The sequence below is a fragment of the Erigeron canadensis genome, chromosome 7 (assembly GCF_010389155.1).
Source record: "Erigeron canadensis isolate Cc75 chromosome 7, C_canadensis_v1, whole genome shotgun sequence".
Taxonomy (NCBI): domain Eukaryota; kingdom Viridiplantae; phylum Streptophyta; class Magnoliopsida; order Asterales; family Asteraceae; genus Erigeron; species Erigeron canadensis.
The window spans coordinates 140,617-160,932 of NC_057767.1; the positions used below are offsets into that span (position 1 = coordinate 140,617).

A 20,316-nucleotide genomic window follows, 5' to 3' on the forward strand; every position below is an offset into this window, starting at 1 on the left:
TACATTTGTGCATTAGTCGCATTTGTTTAGTGTTTAGATTTGTCTATTGTACCAATTTGGATATCGTAAAAGATGGCATATGTTTTGTGGAATTGGGGAGGATCCGGTCTTAGATCTACATACGAGCGTTGATCGATTATGTAACCAGAGTATAATAGGATTAGAGTAGGGCGAATATGGTTCGGTCTGGGTCGGTTTGACTAAAATTGAAACCAAACCGATATAATTTGGTTTTTGAAAACTAAAATTATTGGGTTATGGATTTTTCGATTTCGGTTTGGGTCTATTTCGGCTCGGTTTTTAAGCACTTATGTGTTTGAGCTAACTTGGGGTTAAAAAAAATTAAAGTTAATACCCTATGGTTATACAACAATTTAAGTAAAATTTTCAAATAATGTTGTTATAGAAGAAGCACTAGGACAATATATCCATCAAAAATAAGTTGTATACGTATGGTTTATTTTCTAAAAAGAAAAGGAAGAAAAAAGCAAGGGAGTTTGGCAGTTGAAATTATGTAGATGAAGGGCTGAAAGTATCAAGTAAGTATTTAGTGTGGACTGATTTGAAATAAAAATTGGGAATATAAGTTGTTGATCGGGGGAAAATGAGGGTCTATTTCCAAATCATCGACCGACCATGGATAATAAGGATGGTTCCAAATCATCATCATCGGAGGAGCAGCCGCCGCCGACGTTTGGTTATTTTTGTACGGACAATGAGTTTGTGAATATGGATATGAAATGTGTCTATGAATCTGAATGCATGTATGGCTATTTGAAAGCGACGGATGAGCGCATAGCATATGATGAGGAGGAAGAGGTTCCAAGTCTTCGTCATAAGGATCCCAGAGATATAAGCTGTACTGGAAAAGTGACCTGCCCAAGCGACGTCGCTTTATTGGTTAATACATACTGCGTTGGACGTTTCAACATCATGAGAACTCATCAACATGACGACGGCGTCGATCTCCTTGCAAAGAAGTTGATGGAGTTCGATACCCAATTTGTCCAAGATATGACACCCATCCTTCTTGTTCTACTTCTCAATGTACGCCGCCTCTTATTCCCCCCCCCCCCCCCCCCCCCCTTTTTTTTCTTTTCTTTTTTTTTTTTCTAGTTTCCTTTTTATATATCATTCATCACATCTATAACGGTTATAACGGGCGAGGACCAATATTTGATATATCCTTTATAGAGGCGGTATAACGGTTATTATAATATTATGCTATATGTATGTGTCTATATATATATATATATGTACTAGATTTTAGACCCGTGTCTAACACTGGACACGAGATTTACGATATTAATAATATTAGATATTCATACATTTAAGTCATAAAAGCTTACAATTTTTTAAAAAAACACGGTTTTAAGTGTTATATATTGCAAGTTGTAGTACAATAATCATAGGTTCCTCACTGTCATTATTAGCCTAGACATATTGATGAAATTGTTTGTCGTAGTCATTTCACAAGGCACATGCTATATATAACTATTTCTCTATTATAATATATTTTGAAACATATGTACTCATAATGTGATATTATTAGGAAAAATAATTAAGAATTAAAATATAAACATATTTGTGATCCCGAACTTGACATTCAAGTATATGTATTTAATCATGATGCGCGTTCATAACAAACATATGTTTATTTTCAATCACTTGTTTTATGATAATTTGATAACAATTGGGACTCTTCTAATATTTGTTAATAAGTCATTAGGTTTTCAAATAATTTTTTGTAGAAAATATTTCATAGGTTAAATTTTGTTTATTTAATTAAATGATTGTAAATTTTAAAAAGTTCTCTCAAGTTGATAGCTAAAAATAAATATAAATTAAGTATTCAGGGCTAAAAAGTGTAAATTATTGATGTAAAACAAAAAAGTATAAATTCATGAAACTTTTTCTACAAATTAATATAAATATTAATATAATAATATATTCTGATAATGATTATTAGGATTTTTAATTTGTAGTTTAACATCATCAAAAGTCAATTTGATGAAATCGAACGATGTGATTGGTTAATTAGTCATTAGTTCAACTGTCTTATAGTATATATTAAGATGTATTCCAAAATAATTAATACTTGATACTAATATTAAAACTTAAAAGTCAAGCTGATTGGAGCTGCTGTGATGGATCGCTTGAGAACTGTTGGGAGCTGCTGTGTGTAGATCGATCGATTGATTGAAAAATTAGGGTTGGACTTGTTTTTTCTTTTTTTTTTTATAAAAAAAATCTTCTGTTAAAATATTAGATGGATAGCTCATTCGCTTGAACTGGTGAGAGCTGCTGGGCTTTTATTAAATTAGTATGGACTATCAAGTATTTATTAGTTTTGGGCCAAAAAAGAGGAAAAGAAAAAAACCCCTGTAATAACACCGTTAGAACCGAAATTTTAATAGCTAAATATCGGTAAATACTAAATACCACCGTTATTAACAACATAGAGTTAGATTTAAACCGATACATAACTATCCTTGTCATGGTCTTGCTTTCTAGTGCAACCCTAATAATTCTTTTTTGAACTTGCTTTAAAGCTGAGTAAATGATTGAGTCTAATTAATAGCTGCAAGATTCCATTAGAGCAAATAATTTCAACTTCAAAAATATATATAAATTAATCTCGTGAAAACTTTATCCATCTTGCTATGCAAGTGCCCAGCCCCAGCGGTACATTATCTATGTATACGTATAAACATTTATCCTTGCTGAACCTTTTCTTTCAAAATTGGGTTTTGCAACTTGTTGAGATGCTTGCAGATACATGTGTAAACCATAAACTTGGTGATGGTTGGTTCATAAAATCTTCATAACAGGTTAACACCTTTTTTAAGATAACGGCTTTAAAAATTGTTATGCTGTCACTTTTTTGTACCTATAATTCGGCAAGATTTATAAGATCTACAATGTATTATTGGAGTCAAACTAAGCAGGAGTGGGTGTAAGTATTTTTTGGACCAAACTTACTTTTGAAAATATCCCTTATAGCAAAATCAAGTTCCACGAGATAACGAGTTTGAGACAGCTTTAAATTAACAACCTGCAGACAAACAATCTTCAATAGTTAAAAACTACAAGTGGTAATCCCAGCCCGGCAGCCCATTTACTTAGTAATGGCTGACTTTGAGTATGCTTTTTCTCGAACAAGGCCGAAAGTTGTCCACAAGGAATATACCTTAAGAACATTTAACAACTTAGAGAAGGTCACACTGAGAAGACTTTCAAGTATTCTTGAGTTATAGGATTTGAAGCTTGTTAACTGCCAATCCATATTATTAGGTAACTTACGTTCTTTTATTGCTTGAGAAGTATCATTGTCCAAGTTTCCACAGAATCTTGAGCTGACAAGACAGGTTCTGTTAATCTGCTCTTTATATCTAGCAATTCCCTTCAAGTCACTTGATTTTTTCACCTGCCGACTCTCCTCCTTTATTGACCTATGACCACATCAAAAAAACCAGCAACCAATTTTCATAATAGCATCACGAAAATGGCTGCAAAATATGATCACATCTATTTATCTATACAGATAATAAATAAATTGGGAGGGGTTAAGTGGGATCCCAGTGTACACATGGTTTGCCAAGGTAGATTTCACTTAAGCAATGACTGATTTCACATCATGCCCACAAAAGTTGTTTTAACTTTCCATTGATTAGCCCTTTAATTTGAACTTTTTTTTTTATGAATATGTTTGTGTATTGTCAGCTCCTTTATGAATATGTTTATTGTTTAATTTGCTTCACGATTTTCTCTTCTCATATCAGGTTGCTGTGCAATTGAGGATCGACAGCCTCATTAACCTGATGCTTAATACTATGCATGAAGGGGGGTTTGCTGATGCTATCTTGAACATGCCTGCTATTAAGGATTCAAAAATCCCATTCTTCAATCGATATATTTTTAGTTTTGATGCAATTGAAATGAGTGAGCGCGATAGCTTCTAAAAAGCACAACCCAGAAAGCACATTCAACTTTAAAACACAATATGGGCTACAGAAGAGGACATGCGTTGCAGCCGTTGTTTGTATAATTAGATGTCCGCTTCTTCTTCTAATCGTTTTTATTCTAACGTGGAATTATGTATATTGGAAGTATGTTTGTTTTGAAAATATGTATTTTGTGTGTGTCACTGTCATTTCTAAACTATGTATGTTGGAAGTATGTTTGTTTTGAAACTATGTATTTTGTGTGTGTCACTGTCATTTCTATCTCCTTCAAACACCGTTTAATGAAATTAATGTCGTTTGCCACTTGTGTTCTTTTGTAAAAAATGGGCTGATCATCATTAGAGATATCAAGCCTTCCCGATCATTTAATTCTGCATCATCATTGCCCTTTACTTTATTTTCCATGCAGCCTTCAATTCCTCACAACAGCTCTTAAATTTAAGTCTAGTAGCCTTAGTTTAATACTCTTCAAATTAAATCGTGGGTAAACTTAGACCCGTTGATCTATTTTCCTTTTAGAGATTCTCTTTTTATACATTATATCTATGGAAACAAGTTTTCATACTGATAAAGTTACAAACTTGCAGTAAATAAATGGATTGCTGAGTTGATTGCCGGTGCCGCTACAAAAATGATGAAGCAAAAGGATGAAAGGTGTGTGCGCCTTTGCAAATATCTTCCTAGTAGTTACCGAACCAATTTACTCTGTTATTATTAATAGTTGTCTTTTGGAGACAATTGTATCTTGAAGTCTTTGTGATAGAGTTCTATATAAGGTTATAAGTCTACATTATGACATGTAACACTGTGACAGGTCAAACTATTAATATCTGGAGAGTAATTCCACTTGACCCTCATTATGCTGGTACCAGGTTCTAACATTCTTTATCTAAGATTTATTTTTCTGGCTGCATATGAAAAGAATGGCTGCTATGAATCTATGTTTTTGATGACAATGCACATTTACCATTTGCTTCATGGTTAATGTTTGGAAAGTATCAAAGTATAGCTTGAAATCTATAGTATGTGTCGAACTTTAAATAGGTCAATTGCGTGTATTCAACTTTATATCAACATTGTATGTATACGGGGATATACGTGACATCCATTTAAGCTCAGTTTACATATTTCTAATTGGTCAGGCGTATCAAATGTTTGGACATTTCTTGGAGTTTATGACATTATTACTGTCGTTTAATCATTTAATAGAGTGACCTTTGGATTTGCAAATTAGTTTCATCATTCTTTTTCTTATCTTCTTTGTTATCTGGTTGAAAAAAGGGAAACTTGTGTTGATAGTTGTATAGTTTCCATGAAATCATGAATTCTATGTACTTGTTACTTATTTTTCTATTTCTGATGTAGATACTTGAAAAGAGGGGTGAATGAAAATGGCTGTTGAAGTTAGTTCCATTGTTCAAAGTCGAGGTTCAATACCCCTATTCTTGTCGCAGGAAACCTCAAGATTGAAAGTGAAGCCTGATATTATTTGTAAGAATAACAACACTCACACTGTCTAGTGTAAATGTTGTTCAGTTTACTAACGATTGCTTGTTCATTTTTGTGTCAATTAAAGACCAGATTTATGAAGCCACCAGGCTCCACTTTCAGAATCTTTACAACAGATATGGGAATCCAGTTACTATATTATATTTAGTTAAGGTAAGTGAAAATTTCTCTATATTGTTCTATATAGGGGTGGCAATCGTGTCGTGTTCGGGTTGACGGGTTGCGTGTTACCGGATTCATATACCTCAATCTAGACACAATCCATTTAGTAATTGTGTCCAAAATTTGAACCCAAACCCAACTCACCCATGTAACCCATATTAATCAAAATACACATGATAAAAATTGTAAACTGAGGTGTTCCATATTTTAGATCCGCACGTAATGTAATATGTGTTGGATGTTAATTCATTAATCCATGTTTAGGGGTCGTTATATAATTAATTATCTGTGTATCTAGAGTCGTATAGATAAAGTGTATAAGGTAAGGGGTCTAATGTGTTAATGTAAACATTAATAACCGAATGGTAGTTTTCGGTTAGAGGAAGTTAGTTATGAAGGGTCGTGACTTTTCATGAACAGTCACAGTGGTAGTAATCTATGGAAAGTTGTGACTTTTCATGAACAGTCACAATGGTTCGTATGTGTGTCTATAAATACAAGTGTTTGTGTGTTGTTAAACGCAACAGAATTCACTATATACAATGTGTGAGTTTGTGTCTTGAGTTTTGTTCATAGACATGTTTGATTCGAGCTCGAGATGATCCGAGGGGCCAACATGTTAGGAATAAAGTTAACAGGTTCTGATAACACACACACACACGAATCTGGAATAAAAACAGAAAAGGAAAGAACAAGGAACACCAAGATTTAACGTGCTATCTCTCACTAAAGTGACTAAACTGTGTGAACTAATCCACGGGGGCAAGTGGGTTTTTCTTTAATGATTCCACCAAAACCAAAATTACATGTACAAGAGATATGTGTATTTATAGGCTACTGATTAGGTTAAATGATTGTTCCCCAAGAAAGCTAAAACTGGACCTAATAGAATTAAGGCCTTCTGCCCTAATTCCCTACTGGGCCAGTTTTACTAAGCTCAACTAAATAAGACCTGCTGCCCTTTTAGTCTCTGAACATAGCGGCCCTTTGAGTGGACCGAATGACAACAACTGCCAACATAGCAATATGAACCAATTATTAACAAATACATACTTTTCTTTGGGTAAACACAAATACATGCTTTGGATATACATATTGGATATAAAGATAGAACTATAAGAAAACATAAAATAGTTGCAGTTTTTCTAGAACTAAACATTTTTATATTGGTAGTTTCTAATGGGTTGGCAGGTCAATCCAAACCCAACCCATATATTAAACGTGTTAGCTGTGTCGACCCATTTATGACACAACCCATGCTTCAACCCAAACCCGATTACTTAGTGTCGTGTCGCGGGTCGTGTCACGTCACGTGTTGTAAAGTCACCAACCCTATTCAATTTAGGTCTGACATTTAGAGTCTGAGAGTCCTTTCATACATTTGTGTCACCGTTTTTCTCAACAGACTTGGAAAGAAAAACCAGGGAGTCCCTTCCTCGAGTGGAATTTGCTAAGGCTATCGAGTCGATTAATAGAGATTTACCCGCGGGAAAGCCGCTTGAAGTTTCTTCACTGGGATCTGAACAAATATTCCAGAAAGTAAGTTTTTTCAGATTTTTTTTTTTTCCATTTGTGGCCTCTTTTTGACATTATTTCCTGACACAACTCGATTGGTCTTGGTTTCTTCATAGATTTACAAATGTGCTGGCGCTTTTGGGTAAAGTGGCTACCTATGCATTGGACCTAACTGGCTTCTTTTATTGTCGAGTAACCCCAAGTAGAAAGTCACAAAAGTTATCAAATCAATCTGAGTAAGTTACTTTTGACATATTTTTATTTGTAATAGACTTCTTATCGTTTCACGGTTTTTATCATATTGCTCGGAGTCAGAGCATTGTAATCGCTGTCAATGCTTGTTTTTGTGGATTTTGACCATTAGCTCTTTTTATTAATCATTGATACAGAAACGGAAGTGGTGGTGATCACTATTTGCAGAACTGTGGTACTGAGAACAGTGATGGTGACATCCAACAATGAAAGTAGGAAACACAGTTCCAAGCCTTTTAAGTATCAGACTGGGGTCCTGCGAACAAATTGTATCGATTGTCTGGATCGAACAAATGTTGCCCAATATGCCTATGGTTGGGCTGCACTTGGCCATCAACTGCATGCATTAGGATACCTAGATGTTCCAACTATTGGGTTGGATTCTCCTCTAGCCTATAATTTAATGGAAGTTTATAAGAAAATGGGCGACACACTTGCTCTACAGTATGGTAGATCTGCAGCTCAAAATAAGGTATTAAGCTAACTCAGTCATTACCCAAGATCATGTGTAATGTCAACTCAGATTTGGGTGCTGTAGTATAACCTTGTTGACAGTTGATGCAGGCTGTGGTCAGGTTTATGCTAGCATGGTTCAGTTGGAATTTCATGTTAAGTAATGTTGCTACGCAGATATTTAGTCAGAGAAATGGAAAGCAGCTACCCAGTCCCAGGAGTTCTTCAGAACTATACAACGCTACTACAGTAATGCTTATATGGATGCTCAAACACAGGACGTGATCAATGTGTAAGTTAGATCAATCTCACTTTGTAGTTTATTCTGTCAGTGACAGTGCAACGTTGCTAGTTTACCTCAAGTCATGTCTCCAGTATATATTTCTAGACTACAGGACGAGATTTATATACGTGTTGGTGTTGTAGGTGTTTTAGATATTATTCTCTAACAAATTTTAAAATTTTGGTGCTTGTTGGTTTGGGATTTTAATGGAGCAGGTTCCCGGGCCATTATCGGCCACACCGTGGTAGACCCTCATTATGGCAATTGGACTCTGATCGCCATTACATTGTTGGAAACCGTGGCTGTAGCTCATTTGAGGAAAATGCAAGGTGCATTGCTTTATTTGATATATTTTGTACTATTGTTGCCATAAAGTATTCCTTAAACCGATATAGAATTGTTACGCTGAGATGAAATCTGATTTCCTGCATTTGCAGGGCACCATTTCAAAGGTCACTGTCAGATGGCAACATTATCAGCGATGCCACCTCACCCATGGATCGTGGACAGAGGATGGAGAGTCTGGGCATTCATATCATGAAGGACAAGATAGTAGGAACGGTTTATCAGAATCATCGCCTGAAATCTCAACTTGTGAAAGTGATTCATCCTATTCAAGGTTTGCTCTTGTCATCTATTGAAATTTTCCGTGATTAACATGTCAGCTTCTTTCTTTTGCATCTGAAATTGACAACCGTTGGTTAGTTTTGGCTTTAAGGTTTAAAATCTATGCAGGTATATGCCTGCAATGTCTGGTCAACAGCTTTTCCTAAATGCCCATGCTGAAGATTATCCCAACAGTGATCGCATATTCTACAACAAACGTTTGGATTCTTGTAAGTGTTCAAAATTTCTGGATGTTGATATGATTTCTTCATCTGGAAATTCATGTGAAGATATTCGAAAGGTGGTAAATCGCCCACCTTATGCATTATCCTATTTTACCCAACATTTCCATTGCTACCATCACCAACACTAGTGATGTTACAGGTCACTTCTCACAGGCTCCTCTTATGGTGGTCAATCATCTGAGAATATAGTCAATGGAACGGGCCCTCTACCATGTGGTTCTGAATCATGTCTGCATTTAAAAGTTAGTTCTCTTTTTCGTTTACCAAAGTTCTATATGTATTTTGAAGTTGTATAGCTCATAACTTATTCATTATGTCTTATTTCTGTTTGTCACTTAAACTAATGATTACTTGTATTATTCTCAGGAAGAAAATCAAGGTGGTAGGAACCTTAGGGCAGGCGAATACGCTGATGAGTTTGTGAATTGGGTTATGGATGGAGGATTGCTTTTCCATTGATCAGTTTTGCCATTAAAAATAAATATCTTATCGATGAACCGATTGATTTTTCTCATCCAAAGGATGCAGATTGCCCTTCAGAACTAAATGGTAGGAGATATACCATAAAAGGAATTGTCATGAAAACGTAAAATCACACCCCAAAAAAAATTAGAAAAGAAAAGATTAGGAAAAAAGGTATCCTGGTCGTGTCAAAACAACAAGGAAGTTGAAATTCGACGGTATAAGGAAATAAATAGATTGCTAAAGTCGGTGCTTTCAACACTTTGTAAATGATTTGTGTATTATTATTATGGTTACTTGGTCGTGATGTTGCCCACACTTTACCACACAATCAATTATTGAACAGCTTGATAGCCATGTAATATGTTCATATATAATTAATGCTCTAAAACACTTTTAACATACTGATTTCTGTGGTTAAAAATGCACTTAAAGTTCCATTTTTTGGGACTTGTTTCTTTTGTTCCGATACTTGGTTTGGATTGCTTCGGTGCATTTAGTTCATACATTCTAAAAGAAGTGCACAAAATTTGTAATCATACAAATTTGAGTTCATACATTCTAATCACTTTCCTGAAAATTTGTAGTCATACTGAAACCATTTTATTTATAAAAGAAGTGCACAAAATGTGTTTTTGGTCAACCCCAAGCCAGTCTCGAAAAGAAATACCCGTTTTGACGGGAACATGCTTTGACACTATCCATCCACCTTGCCACCATAGTCGGAGCCTAGACTGTATTTTGCGATCATGAAACTGCGTCGCATCCTATGTCGGACCTCTTTTCTATTGACAAGGATGTACTTGGATGCATGGTGTGTTTTCTTTTGGGCAACAACCTGAACTCTTTTTTCTTTGTTGAGATTTGGACTTTAAGTAACGAGCATAGTACCCGCGCGTTGCGGCGGTGGAGAAAGAGAGCAGTGGCGGAGGGTTATAGAAAGTCGATGAGAATGTGTAATGATTAAAAAGAATGGGGAAATGAGAGTATACAAGAGTTTTATATTTAAGTAAGGTATTTTGAGAAAAAAAAAGTGCTGAATTTTAAGAAATCCAATACTCTTTATAAGGGGAGTATAGATGATGGGAATCAACTTAACGTAGCAAGGGTATAATAAACATTTTTTTCAATACATGGGGTTCCTTCGGTTTTTTCTTATTAGCATAGTGATATGGAAGGAATGAAAGCTACGGTCAAGAGATTGCTTGCATTAATAGAGGACACTAATAAATATGTTGACGATGTTGTGGTGAGACTAATTATATACTTTTCTATGTGACTATCTACAGAGTTGATGGCCATTGGGCACAGGATTGTAGGCCATATAAAAGCAAATTTGTTATAATACCTTTAAGAAAAAGTGAGTTTAATACCATGAGCCTTTTATTTATTATAATTTCTGTAGTCCTATATAGATCCTAACTCAAAATGAACGTTTTATCTAAGTTTGAATCTACTTAAATGACAAATGCTTATTAGTTTAGGAGGTCCAGTTCCGTGATCATCTATTCCTTAAATTCCTTTAATTTACCAAGTGTTGAAAGGAGGTATGGACAAAAGATACCATCTACATCATATAACGATAGAATTCAGTGTTGTAGTTATAAGAGTCGGGACTTGAGGCTACATGGTTCTTTTTACATTCCGTGTCCCTCAACTATGACTTTTATGTTCAGATGGGGAAGGATTCCTTAAGATTATCCCAACTTGACTAGTATCGATTATAGATAGAGGTATCTTTTGTTTAAACTACAACAGATTCTTATTACTTTTATCAAATTAATAGATAGAGGGTTTTGCGTTTTGGATAATCTGTTTCGTACAAACTGCAACAAATCTACCTAGTTACCTTTCTAAAACATTCATTCCTGTTCTACATTAGTCTCTCTTATCAAGAAGAATAGCAATTCTGGTCGCTTTCTATCTTTTAATTTTTGAAACAATGATAATTTGTGTATCATTCAAACAACTGAACATCTGATTTTTCCAACTTCAGACTGCAGAGACATGCAAAAACAACTTTCGACAGCCTATATATTGCAACTGATTATGTGGCCTGTCTGTTTAGTTTACGCCACTTTCAATCATACAAACCCCCCCTACGAAAATAGATTACTTGATGGTGATGGACTCCACTAATGAAAATTTCACCTTTTTTGACGCACAGGCAGTTGATGCAGCGCTTGGTGAAGATCGACCGAGCCGAGCTTTAATCTTAAGTTTATGCTTAAATGATGACGGTTTAATCAAAAAGTGTATCATTGCTGTTCCTCCAGTGGACATAAAGCCTGTAGTTGCGTCAGTCCCTTTCAAATATCTAAATAGATTGATTCAGGCTCTTGCTGAGCTTTTGGAAAATTGCCCCCATTTGGAATATATTTTTCGATGGTGTCAGGTATCATATGCATACTCCATACTAGAGGTTGTAAATTGGGCCAGAGGAGGGGTGTGCAATGGGTCAAGATGGGTTGACCTGAATCATTTGTTGCTCTTTCTTTGAAAAATTTTTCAGTTAAGTTTTGTTATATATTATTACAGAAAATCTTTAGTAATAATTAAAATATTCGAATCTAGTGATTAACGATTTACTTTGGGCAACTTAGAATCCCTTCTGCTTTTAGCTTCCTGGTTTTTATATACCAACTAAATCAGATATAAAATGTTAACCGGTGTGTTGGATAATAGGTCAGAATTAATACTTTTGGTATGGGTCAAAATGAACCGATATAGGTTGCATTGAAAGCACTTGTTATCGGATGAATAAAGTTACCTTTGGAGACTATCAGCTTGTGTCCTATCAGAGACGGAGCCAGAAAAGTTTTTGTGAGGGGGCAAAATTATAAGTTGTTTGTCATACTTATAAAAGTCGTATCCGAAAATGAAGAAAAAAAAGGCCCTAGCTTGAAAATAGAAAATAAACCCTCAAAAGAATTTGTTATCTACACCAGATCTCACACTCATATTTAAAATACTAGTTTTGTTTTAATAAATAATGACCACACGTATCGAATAAGGTCTTATTAAATGAAAACGTATTCAATCATATAATGCAAGAAACCTCAAAAGTATACTTCTTGGATATAATTAGCTTGTATATATTATGATAATTATAATAAATTGTTTGTGATAAATATATAATAATTTGAAAGAAAATACATTTTCTATAGACAGTTCCACTATAATGTATTACACATTTTACATACCCAAACAACGAAAGTTTTTTTCTTAAACTATACTTCATTTTTTTCTATTAAAAATCAAAACACTCGAGTTTTTTAATCTCTTAATGAAAAATCTATCTTAAAATTAATGTTTGATGACCAATGACATCCAAATAAGTTTATGACAAGTTGACAATAAAGTTAACATTTATATTTATTTCCTACTTATTTTTTTTTACTTTTACAAAAAAATTACAAATATGCCATTTAAATTTTAAAAAACTACATTGTACTAAAATTGAAGTGCCCCCAAGCTGCAGCACCCTGTGTCCTATACTCTTATTAAATGAGTTGACTTGTGTAGATTTTAGAATATTCGTTATTATTGGATATTTGCATGAAAATAACTCTACTGTAACATCCTAAGAATTATAAAGTAATATATTAATCTTTTTTATATTTTGACATTAATTATTTCCTAATATTTAATTTTTGGAATGAGGTTAATATGGTTGGAACTTTAGCGGATAACAGATATTTTTTCACCAAAAATTTGAGATGGGGCATGGCATCTCATTTAGGATGCCAGCCATGCTCTTCCTTCTTTATTCACCATTCCACTATCTTCTCTTAAACCTTCTTCAACCTTCATCTCTTTTTTTTTTTCAATAAAATCATCTCACTCTTGCAATTATTCAATTCAGTTGGCTCATAACATAATAAAATAATAACTATAGGAAAATTGAACTTGGCACAAATGAGAGTGTGGTGGTGATAGTGGCCATTCTTTAGGGAAAAAAGGTAAAATATGAATTTAATAGTTAAACTTTTCCTCTTCCATTCTTTAACATATTGATTCCTTCATTCTAATTTCTTTTTATTTCTGAGAATTAGGGTTCTTGGGAGGTTCAAATGGAGGGATTTTGCTAGAATTGGGTTATTATATGATTTTTCCCTTTTGTTATCGAGTTGCATGATGAATTTAATTAAGATTTTGAATGATTGACATTGAAACTTTGATTATGGAAGAATGATGATTTTTGCTAGTTGAATACAGTGATGATGAACTTGATGAGTTGAATTCATCAAGTGAACTTTTGAAAGAAATGAAACACAATTGCAAAATAAGATGGTTGAATTAAAATGCTAGTGAATATTGTAAGGTAGGTTGAGTTAGCCAAAATGGTCAATATTGTCTTATGTGTGTATTGTGATGGTTTGAATAGGTTAAAAGCTTGTTGTGTATATTTTGATTATTGTGTCGCGAAGGATGTGAGTATAATTGCATACCTTTGTATATTCGTTGGGTCAATTACCATACGATGGTGGATTCCGTGTGTGGTAATTGATTTAGCGTTGAGCCTAAGTAGGGGTTGTCTTTGATTAAGGGCCTAAGTAGTGGCCATAGCTTATGTGGAGCATTGTTATTGTTTATATTTGATTGTGATTGTAATCATTTGCTTATATGGATCCATGTAATGCATTGGTACAAAGGTGAGTATTACAGATATGGCACGACGGTGCCATAATGTATATGCAATTGCATTGCCCTCATTCGTTTATATGATTGTATGAAAACATATTCACTAAGCATTTGCTTACCCTTTTAGTTGTTTACCATTGTATACGTGGTTCCAAAAGAAGGAACTAGTTTTGGTGATTTGAAGTTAGTAGAAGAAAGGTTGATTAGAAGACATGTCGATGTTTCCGTTCAACACGCCCGTTCTGCTCTGGTGTATAAGGACATGATAAGCGATGCAATGTGCCATTTTGTTCAAACAGTTTGCGCACCCTATGATTAACAAACTCGGTCCCACCGTCACTTTGAAAGATTTTAATTTTCCTGGAAAATTGGGTTTGAACAAAAGGCACAAAAATGGAGAGTGCATCATAAAACTCAGACTTTGCACGCAATGGGTAAAGCCATGAGAAGCGAGAATAATCATCAACAAATAGTGCATAATACGAGTAGTTATCAGACGACTTGACTGGTGAAGGTCCCCAAAGGTCACAGTGGACTAATGCCAATGGTTCCAACGCACGTTTATTATTAATATCAAAAGGCAAACGCTTTGCTTTCGCAATTTGACATGGGGACACAAGCCGGCTTAGGCAAAATAGAAGTCAAAGATAGATAACCAAGTTTTCTTAACATAATAATAATATCAAAATGGACATGTCCCAAACGAGAATGCCAAACTTCATACGAGGCCTTTGGAATGGAAGACTTAGCAGCAAGGGCTTCATGCTTGGTGCTGTGTAAAACGAACAGGCCGTCTTCACGGCAACCCTGAGCCAGGACTTGTTTGGTGTGACGGTCCTGAACGTAAAAGTAAGGATATGAGAATAAAACATCCACATCATTATCTGCAGTTAATCTGCTGGCCGAAAGTAAGTTTTTAGTTAAGTTGGGAACAACCAAAACATCTTTCAGTTTGAGGGAATCCATAAGTTTAGAATTACCAACATGAGATACTGGAAGGGTGTTGGCATTACCAAAAACGACCTTTGGATTACCTTTGGGAGCCGAAGGGTTTGCCACAGTCGCGGATGAGGGAGTCATGTGATCAGATGCACAAGAATCAAAATACCAATCAGGTTCATGTGATGTAACATGGCACTGAGCATGAAAAGCATTAGCCAAATGAGCATCGGTTGCTGTTGAAGGAGTAACGTTAGCAAAGGATGGCAGCTGCGGACAAGCATTTGCATAGTGACCTTGAGTGCGACATAGTTGACAATGAGGGGGTCGTCTAGGCCGAGTGGAAGAACCAGGACTACGGTTCATGTGAGTGAACGGTCCACGACCACCATGGCCACCACGACCACTACGGTTCCTGTTTTGGACAGAAGGCGGTGGCCTGATAGAAGTAGAGTGTGCCGTGAAGGCAACAGATGGAGTTGGCGAGCCGTGGAGAGCCTTAACAAAAAGCTCATGACCTTCCGCACGAGCCAAGAGAACTGAAAAGGTAGGGATAGGGCGGACATCACGATTGGTTGTGGAGAAGCTTTCAAAAGATGGACCGAGACCACACAAAAACCAATGTAATTTGTCAACAGGATCAACCGGGTGTCCAATAGCAACAAGTTGGTCACAGAGAAACTTGAAAGATTGACCAAATTCTGCTACGGTTTTATCGCCTTTACGAAGGAGGCGAAGTTGATCCCTTAAATTTTGAACCCGCTCCACTGAGGAATTGCTGTAGGCGGCTTCAAGAGCACTCCATATTTCACGTGCTGTAGAAAGACCAATAATCACTGAAATAGCTTCTTCAGTGAGTGAAGCATTAAGAATAATAATGGTTCTCTGGTCAGCAGCGAGCCAAGCCGAATATGCTGGGTTGGACACCTCCTTATCTCCTTGAGTAATAAGAGCAGAAGGCGCTGTCTCAGTGCCATCAACATGACTAAGAAGATTCTGAATAGTTAAGATGGGTGTCATTTGATTTTTCCAATATAGGTAATTGGTGGATGATAGTTTGATTGATAGTATATGTGCTAAGGGAAGAGGATCGGTTGAGGAAGAGGCCATAAGGAAAGGCAAAAAAAAAAAACACAGAATGGAAGTTGAAAAGAAGTGAGAGGAAGAAGAAACGGATGAGACACGAAAAGATAGGTGGGGGAGGTCAACCACTTTTAGGCTGATACCATATTACAATTTAACTGTAAGTATTTCACATTGAGGGTAATACAATATATAGATATCTAATTTACATAAAGAGAATGCAAGAAATAAATAAGTACAAGTTAGGCACCTACACAAATAAAATCGGTGAGATAACAGTATTATCTAATAGTATGGTTTATTTTCTAAAAAGAAAAGGAAGAAAAAAGCAAGGGAGTTTGGCAGTTGAAATTATGTAGATGAAGGGCTGAAAGTATCAAGTAAGTATTTAGTGTGGACTGATTTGAAATAAAAATTGGGAATATAAGTTGTTGATCGGGGGAAAATGAGGGTTTCTATTTCCAAATCATCGACCGACCATGTCCAAATCATCATCGGAGGAGCAGCCGCCGCCGACGTTTGGTTATTTTTGTACGGACAATGAGTTTGTGAATATGGATATGAAATGTGTCTATGAGTCTGAATGCATGTATGGCTATTTGAAAGCGACGGATGAGCGCATAGCATATGATGAGGAGGAAGAGGTTCCAAGTCTTCGTCATGAGGATCCCAGAGATATAAGCTATACTGGAAAAGTGACCTGCCCAAGCGACGTCGCTTTATTGGTTAATACATACTGCGTTGGACGTTTCAACATCATGAGAACTCATCAACATGACGACGGCGTCGATCTCCTTGCAAAGAAGTTGATGGAGTTCGATACCCAATTTGTCCAAGATATGACACCCATCCTTCTTGTTCTACTTCTCAATGTACGCCGCCTCTTATTCCCCCCCTTTTTTTTTCTTTTCTTTTTTTTTTTCTAGTTTCCTTTTTATATATCATTCATCACATCTATGCTGTTACCCCCGCCACTTCGCCTTCACCTCAGAGATGGTCAGATCTATGCTGTTAATAGTCGAATATCGGTTATAACGGGCGAGGACCAATATTTGATATATCCGTTATAGAGGCGGTATAACGGTTATTATAATATTATGCTATATGTATGTGTCTATATATATATATATATGTACTAGATTTTAGACCCGTGTCTAACACTGGACACGAGATTTACGATATTAACAATATTAGATCTTCATACATTTAAGTCATAAAAGCTTACAATTTTTTAAAAAAACACGGTTTTAAGTGTTATATTTTGCAAGTTGTAGTACAATAATCATAGGTTCCTCACTGTCATTATTAGCCTAGACATATTGATGGAATTGTTTGTCGTAGTCATTCCACAAGGCACATGTTATATATAACTATTTCTCTATTATAATATATTTTGAAACATATGTACTCATAATGTGATATTATTAAGAAAAATAATTAAGAATTAAAATATAAACATATTTGTGATCCCGAACTTGACATTCAAGTATATGTATTTAATCATGATGCGCGTTCATAACAAACATATGTTTATTTTCAATCACTTGTTTTATGATAATTTGATAACAATTGGGACTCTTCTAATATTTGTTAATAAGTCATTAGGTTTTCAAATAATTTTTTGTAGAAAATATTTCATAGGTTAAATTTTGTTTATTTAATTAAATGATTGTAAATTTTAAAAAATTCTCTCAAGTTGATAGCTAAAAATAAATATAAATTAAGTATTCAGGGCTAAAAAGTGTAAATTATTGATGTAAAACAAAAAAGTATAAATTCATGAAACTTTTTCTACAAATTAATATAAATATTAATATAATAATATATTCTGATAATGATTATTAGGATTTTTAATTTGTAGTTTAACATCATCAAAAGTCAATTTGATGAAATCGAACGATGTGATTGGTTAATTAGTCATTAGTTCAACTGTCTTATAGTATATATTAAGATGTATTCCAAAATAATTAATACTTGATACTAATATTAAAACTTAAAAGTCAAGCTGATTGGAGCTGCTGTGATGGATCGCTTGAGAACTGTTGGGAGCTGCTGTGTGTAGATCGATCGATTGATTGAAAAATTAGGGTTGGACTTGTTTTTTTCTTTTTTTTTTTTAAAAAAAATCTTCTGTTAAAATATTAGATGGATAGCTCATTCGCTTGAACTGGTGAGAGCTGCTGGGCTTTTATTAAATTAGTATGGACTATCAAGTATTTATTAGTTTTGGGCCAAAAAAAGGGAAAAAAAAAAAAACCCTGTAATAACACCGTTAGAACCGAAATTTTAATAGCTAAATATCGGTAAATACCACCGTTATTAACAACATAGAGTTAGATTTAAACCGATACATAACTATCCTTGTCATGGTCTTGCTTTCTAGTGCAACCCTAATGATTCTTTTTTGAACTTGCTTTAAAGCTGAGTAAGTGATTGAGTCTAATTAATAGCTGCAAGATTCCATTAGAGCAAATAATTTCAACTTCAAAAATGTATATAAATTAATCTCGTGAAAACTTTATCCATCTTGCTATGCAAGTGCCCAGCCCCAGCGGTACATTATCTATATATACGTATAAACATTTATCCTTGCTGAACCTTTTCTTTCAAAATTGGGTTTTGCAACTTGTTGAGATGCTTGCAGATACATGTGTAAACCATAAACTTGGTGATGGTTGGTTCATAAAATGTTCATAACAGGTTAACACCTTTTTTAAGATAACGGCTTTAAAAATTGTTATGCTGTCACTTTTTTGTACCTATTATTCGGCAAGATTTATAAGATCTACAATGTATTATTGGAGTCAAACTAAGCAGGAGTGGGTGTAAGTATTTTTTGGACCAAACTTACTTTTGAAAATATCCCTTATAGCAAAATCAAGTTCCACGAGATAACGAGTTTGAGACAGCTTTAAATTAACAACCTGCAGACAAACAATCTTCAATAGTTAAAAACTACAAGTGGTAATCCCAGCCCGGCAGCCCATTTACTTAGTAATGGCTGACTTTGAGTATGCTTTTTCTCGAACAAGGCCGAAAGTTGTCCACAAGGAATATACCTTAAGAACATTTAACAACTTAGAGAAGGTCACACTGAGAAGACTTTCAAGTATTCTTGAGTTATAGGATTTGAAGCTTGTTAACTGCCAATCCATATTATTAGGTAACTTACGTTCTTTTATTGCTTGAGAAGTATCATTGTCCAAGTTTCCACAGAATCTTGAGCTGACAAGACAGGTTCTGTTAATCTGCTCTTATATCTAGCAATTCCCTTCAAGTCACTTGATTTTTTCACCTGCCGACTCTCCTCCTTTATTGACCTATGACCACATCAAAAAAACCAGCAACCAATTTTCATTATAGCATCACGAAAATGGCTGCAAAATATGATCACATCTATTTATCTATACAGATAATAAATAAATTGGGAGGGGTTAAGTGGGATCCCAGTGTACACGTGGTTTGCCAAGGTAGATTTCACTTAAGCAATGACTGATTTCACATCATGCCCACAAAAGTTGTTTTAACTTTCCATTGATTAGCCCTTTAATTTGAACTTTTTTTTTATGAATATGTTTGTGTATTGTCAGCTCCTTTATGAATATGTTTATTGTTTAATTTGCTTCACGATTTTCTCTTCTCATATCAGGTTGCTGTGCAATTGAGGATCGACAGCCTCATTAACCTGATGCTTAATACTATGCATGAAGGGGGGTTTGCTGATGCTATCTTGAACATGCCTGCTATTAAGGATTCAAAAATCCCATTCTTCAATCGATATATTTTTAGTTTTGATGCAATTGAAATGAGTGAGCGCGATAGCTTCTAAAAAGCACAACCCAGAAAGCACATTCAACTTTAAAACACAATATGGGCTACAGAAGAGGACATGCGTTGCAGCCGTTGTTTGTATAATTAGATGTCCGCTTCTTCTTCTAATCGTTTTTATTCTAACGTGGAATTATGTATATTGGAAGTATGTTTGTTTTGAAAATATATATTTTGTGTTTGTCACTGTCATTTCTAAACTATGTATGTTGGAAGTATGTTTGTTTTGAAACTATGTATTTTGTGTGTGTCACTGTCATTTCTATCTCCTTCAAACACCGTTTAATGAAATTAATGTCGTTTGCCACTCGTGTTCTTTTGTAAAAAATGGGCTGATCATCATTAGAGATATCAAGCCTTCCCGATCATT

The 20,316-nt window shown here is 34.9% G+C and overlaps 1 protein-coding gene and 1 pseudogene across 2 annotated transcripts; both read left to right on the plus strand.

Annotated features, from left to right (window-relative positions):
- Positions 1-617: 617 nt before the first annotated feature.
- Positions 618-20,253, plus strand: LOC122607069. 2 transcript variants are annotated; one of them, XM_043779988.1, is made up of 3 exons: positions 631-697; positions 16,641-16,990; positions 19,768-20,253. In XM_043779988.1, exons 1-3 carry the CDS (start codon positions 637-639, stop codon positions 19,945-19,947), a joined length of 591 nt encoding a protein of 196 aa, XP_043635923.1. In that variant the 5' UTR covers positions 631-636; the 3' UTR covers positions 19,948-20,253. The 2 variants fall into 2 exon arrangements, with proteins under 2 accessions (XP_043635924.1, XP_043635923.1); XM_043779989.1 differs by lacking the exons at positions 16,641-16,990; positions 19,768-20,253 and adding an exon at positions 3,783-4,268 and having other exon boundaries at positions 618-1,047.
- On the plus strand, positions 4,499-9,854 carry LOC122607071 (annotated as a pseudogene).
- Positions 20,254-20,316: the final 63 nt, after the last annotated feature.

Coding starts and splice junctions, on each gene's coding strand:
- LOC122607069 (XM_043779989.1), top strand. CDS start 637: ATGGATAATAAGGATGGTTCCAAATCATCATCATCGGAGGAGCAGCCG. Junction 1,048..3,782: donor TTCTTGTTCTACTTCTCAAT/GTACGCCGCCTC, acceptor TTCTCATATCAG/GTTGCTGTGCAATTGAGGAT.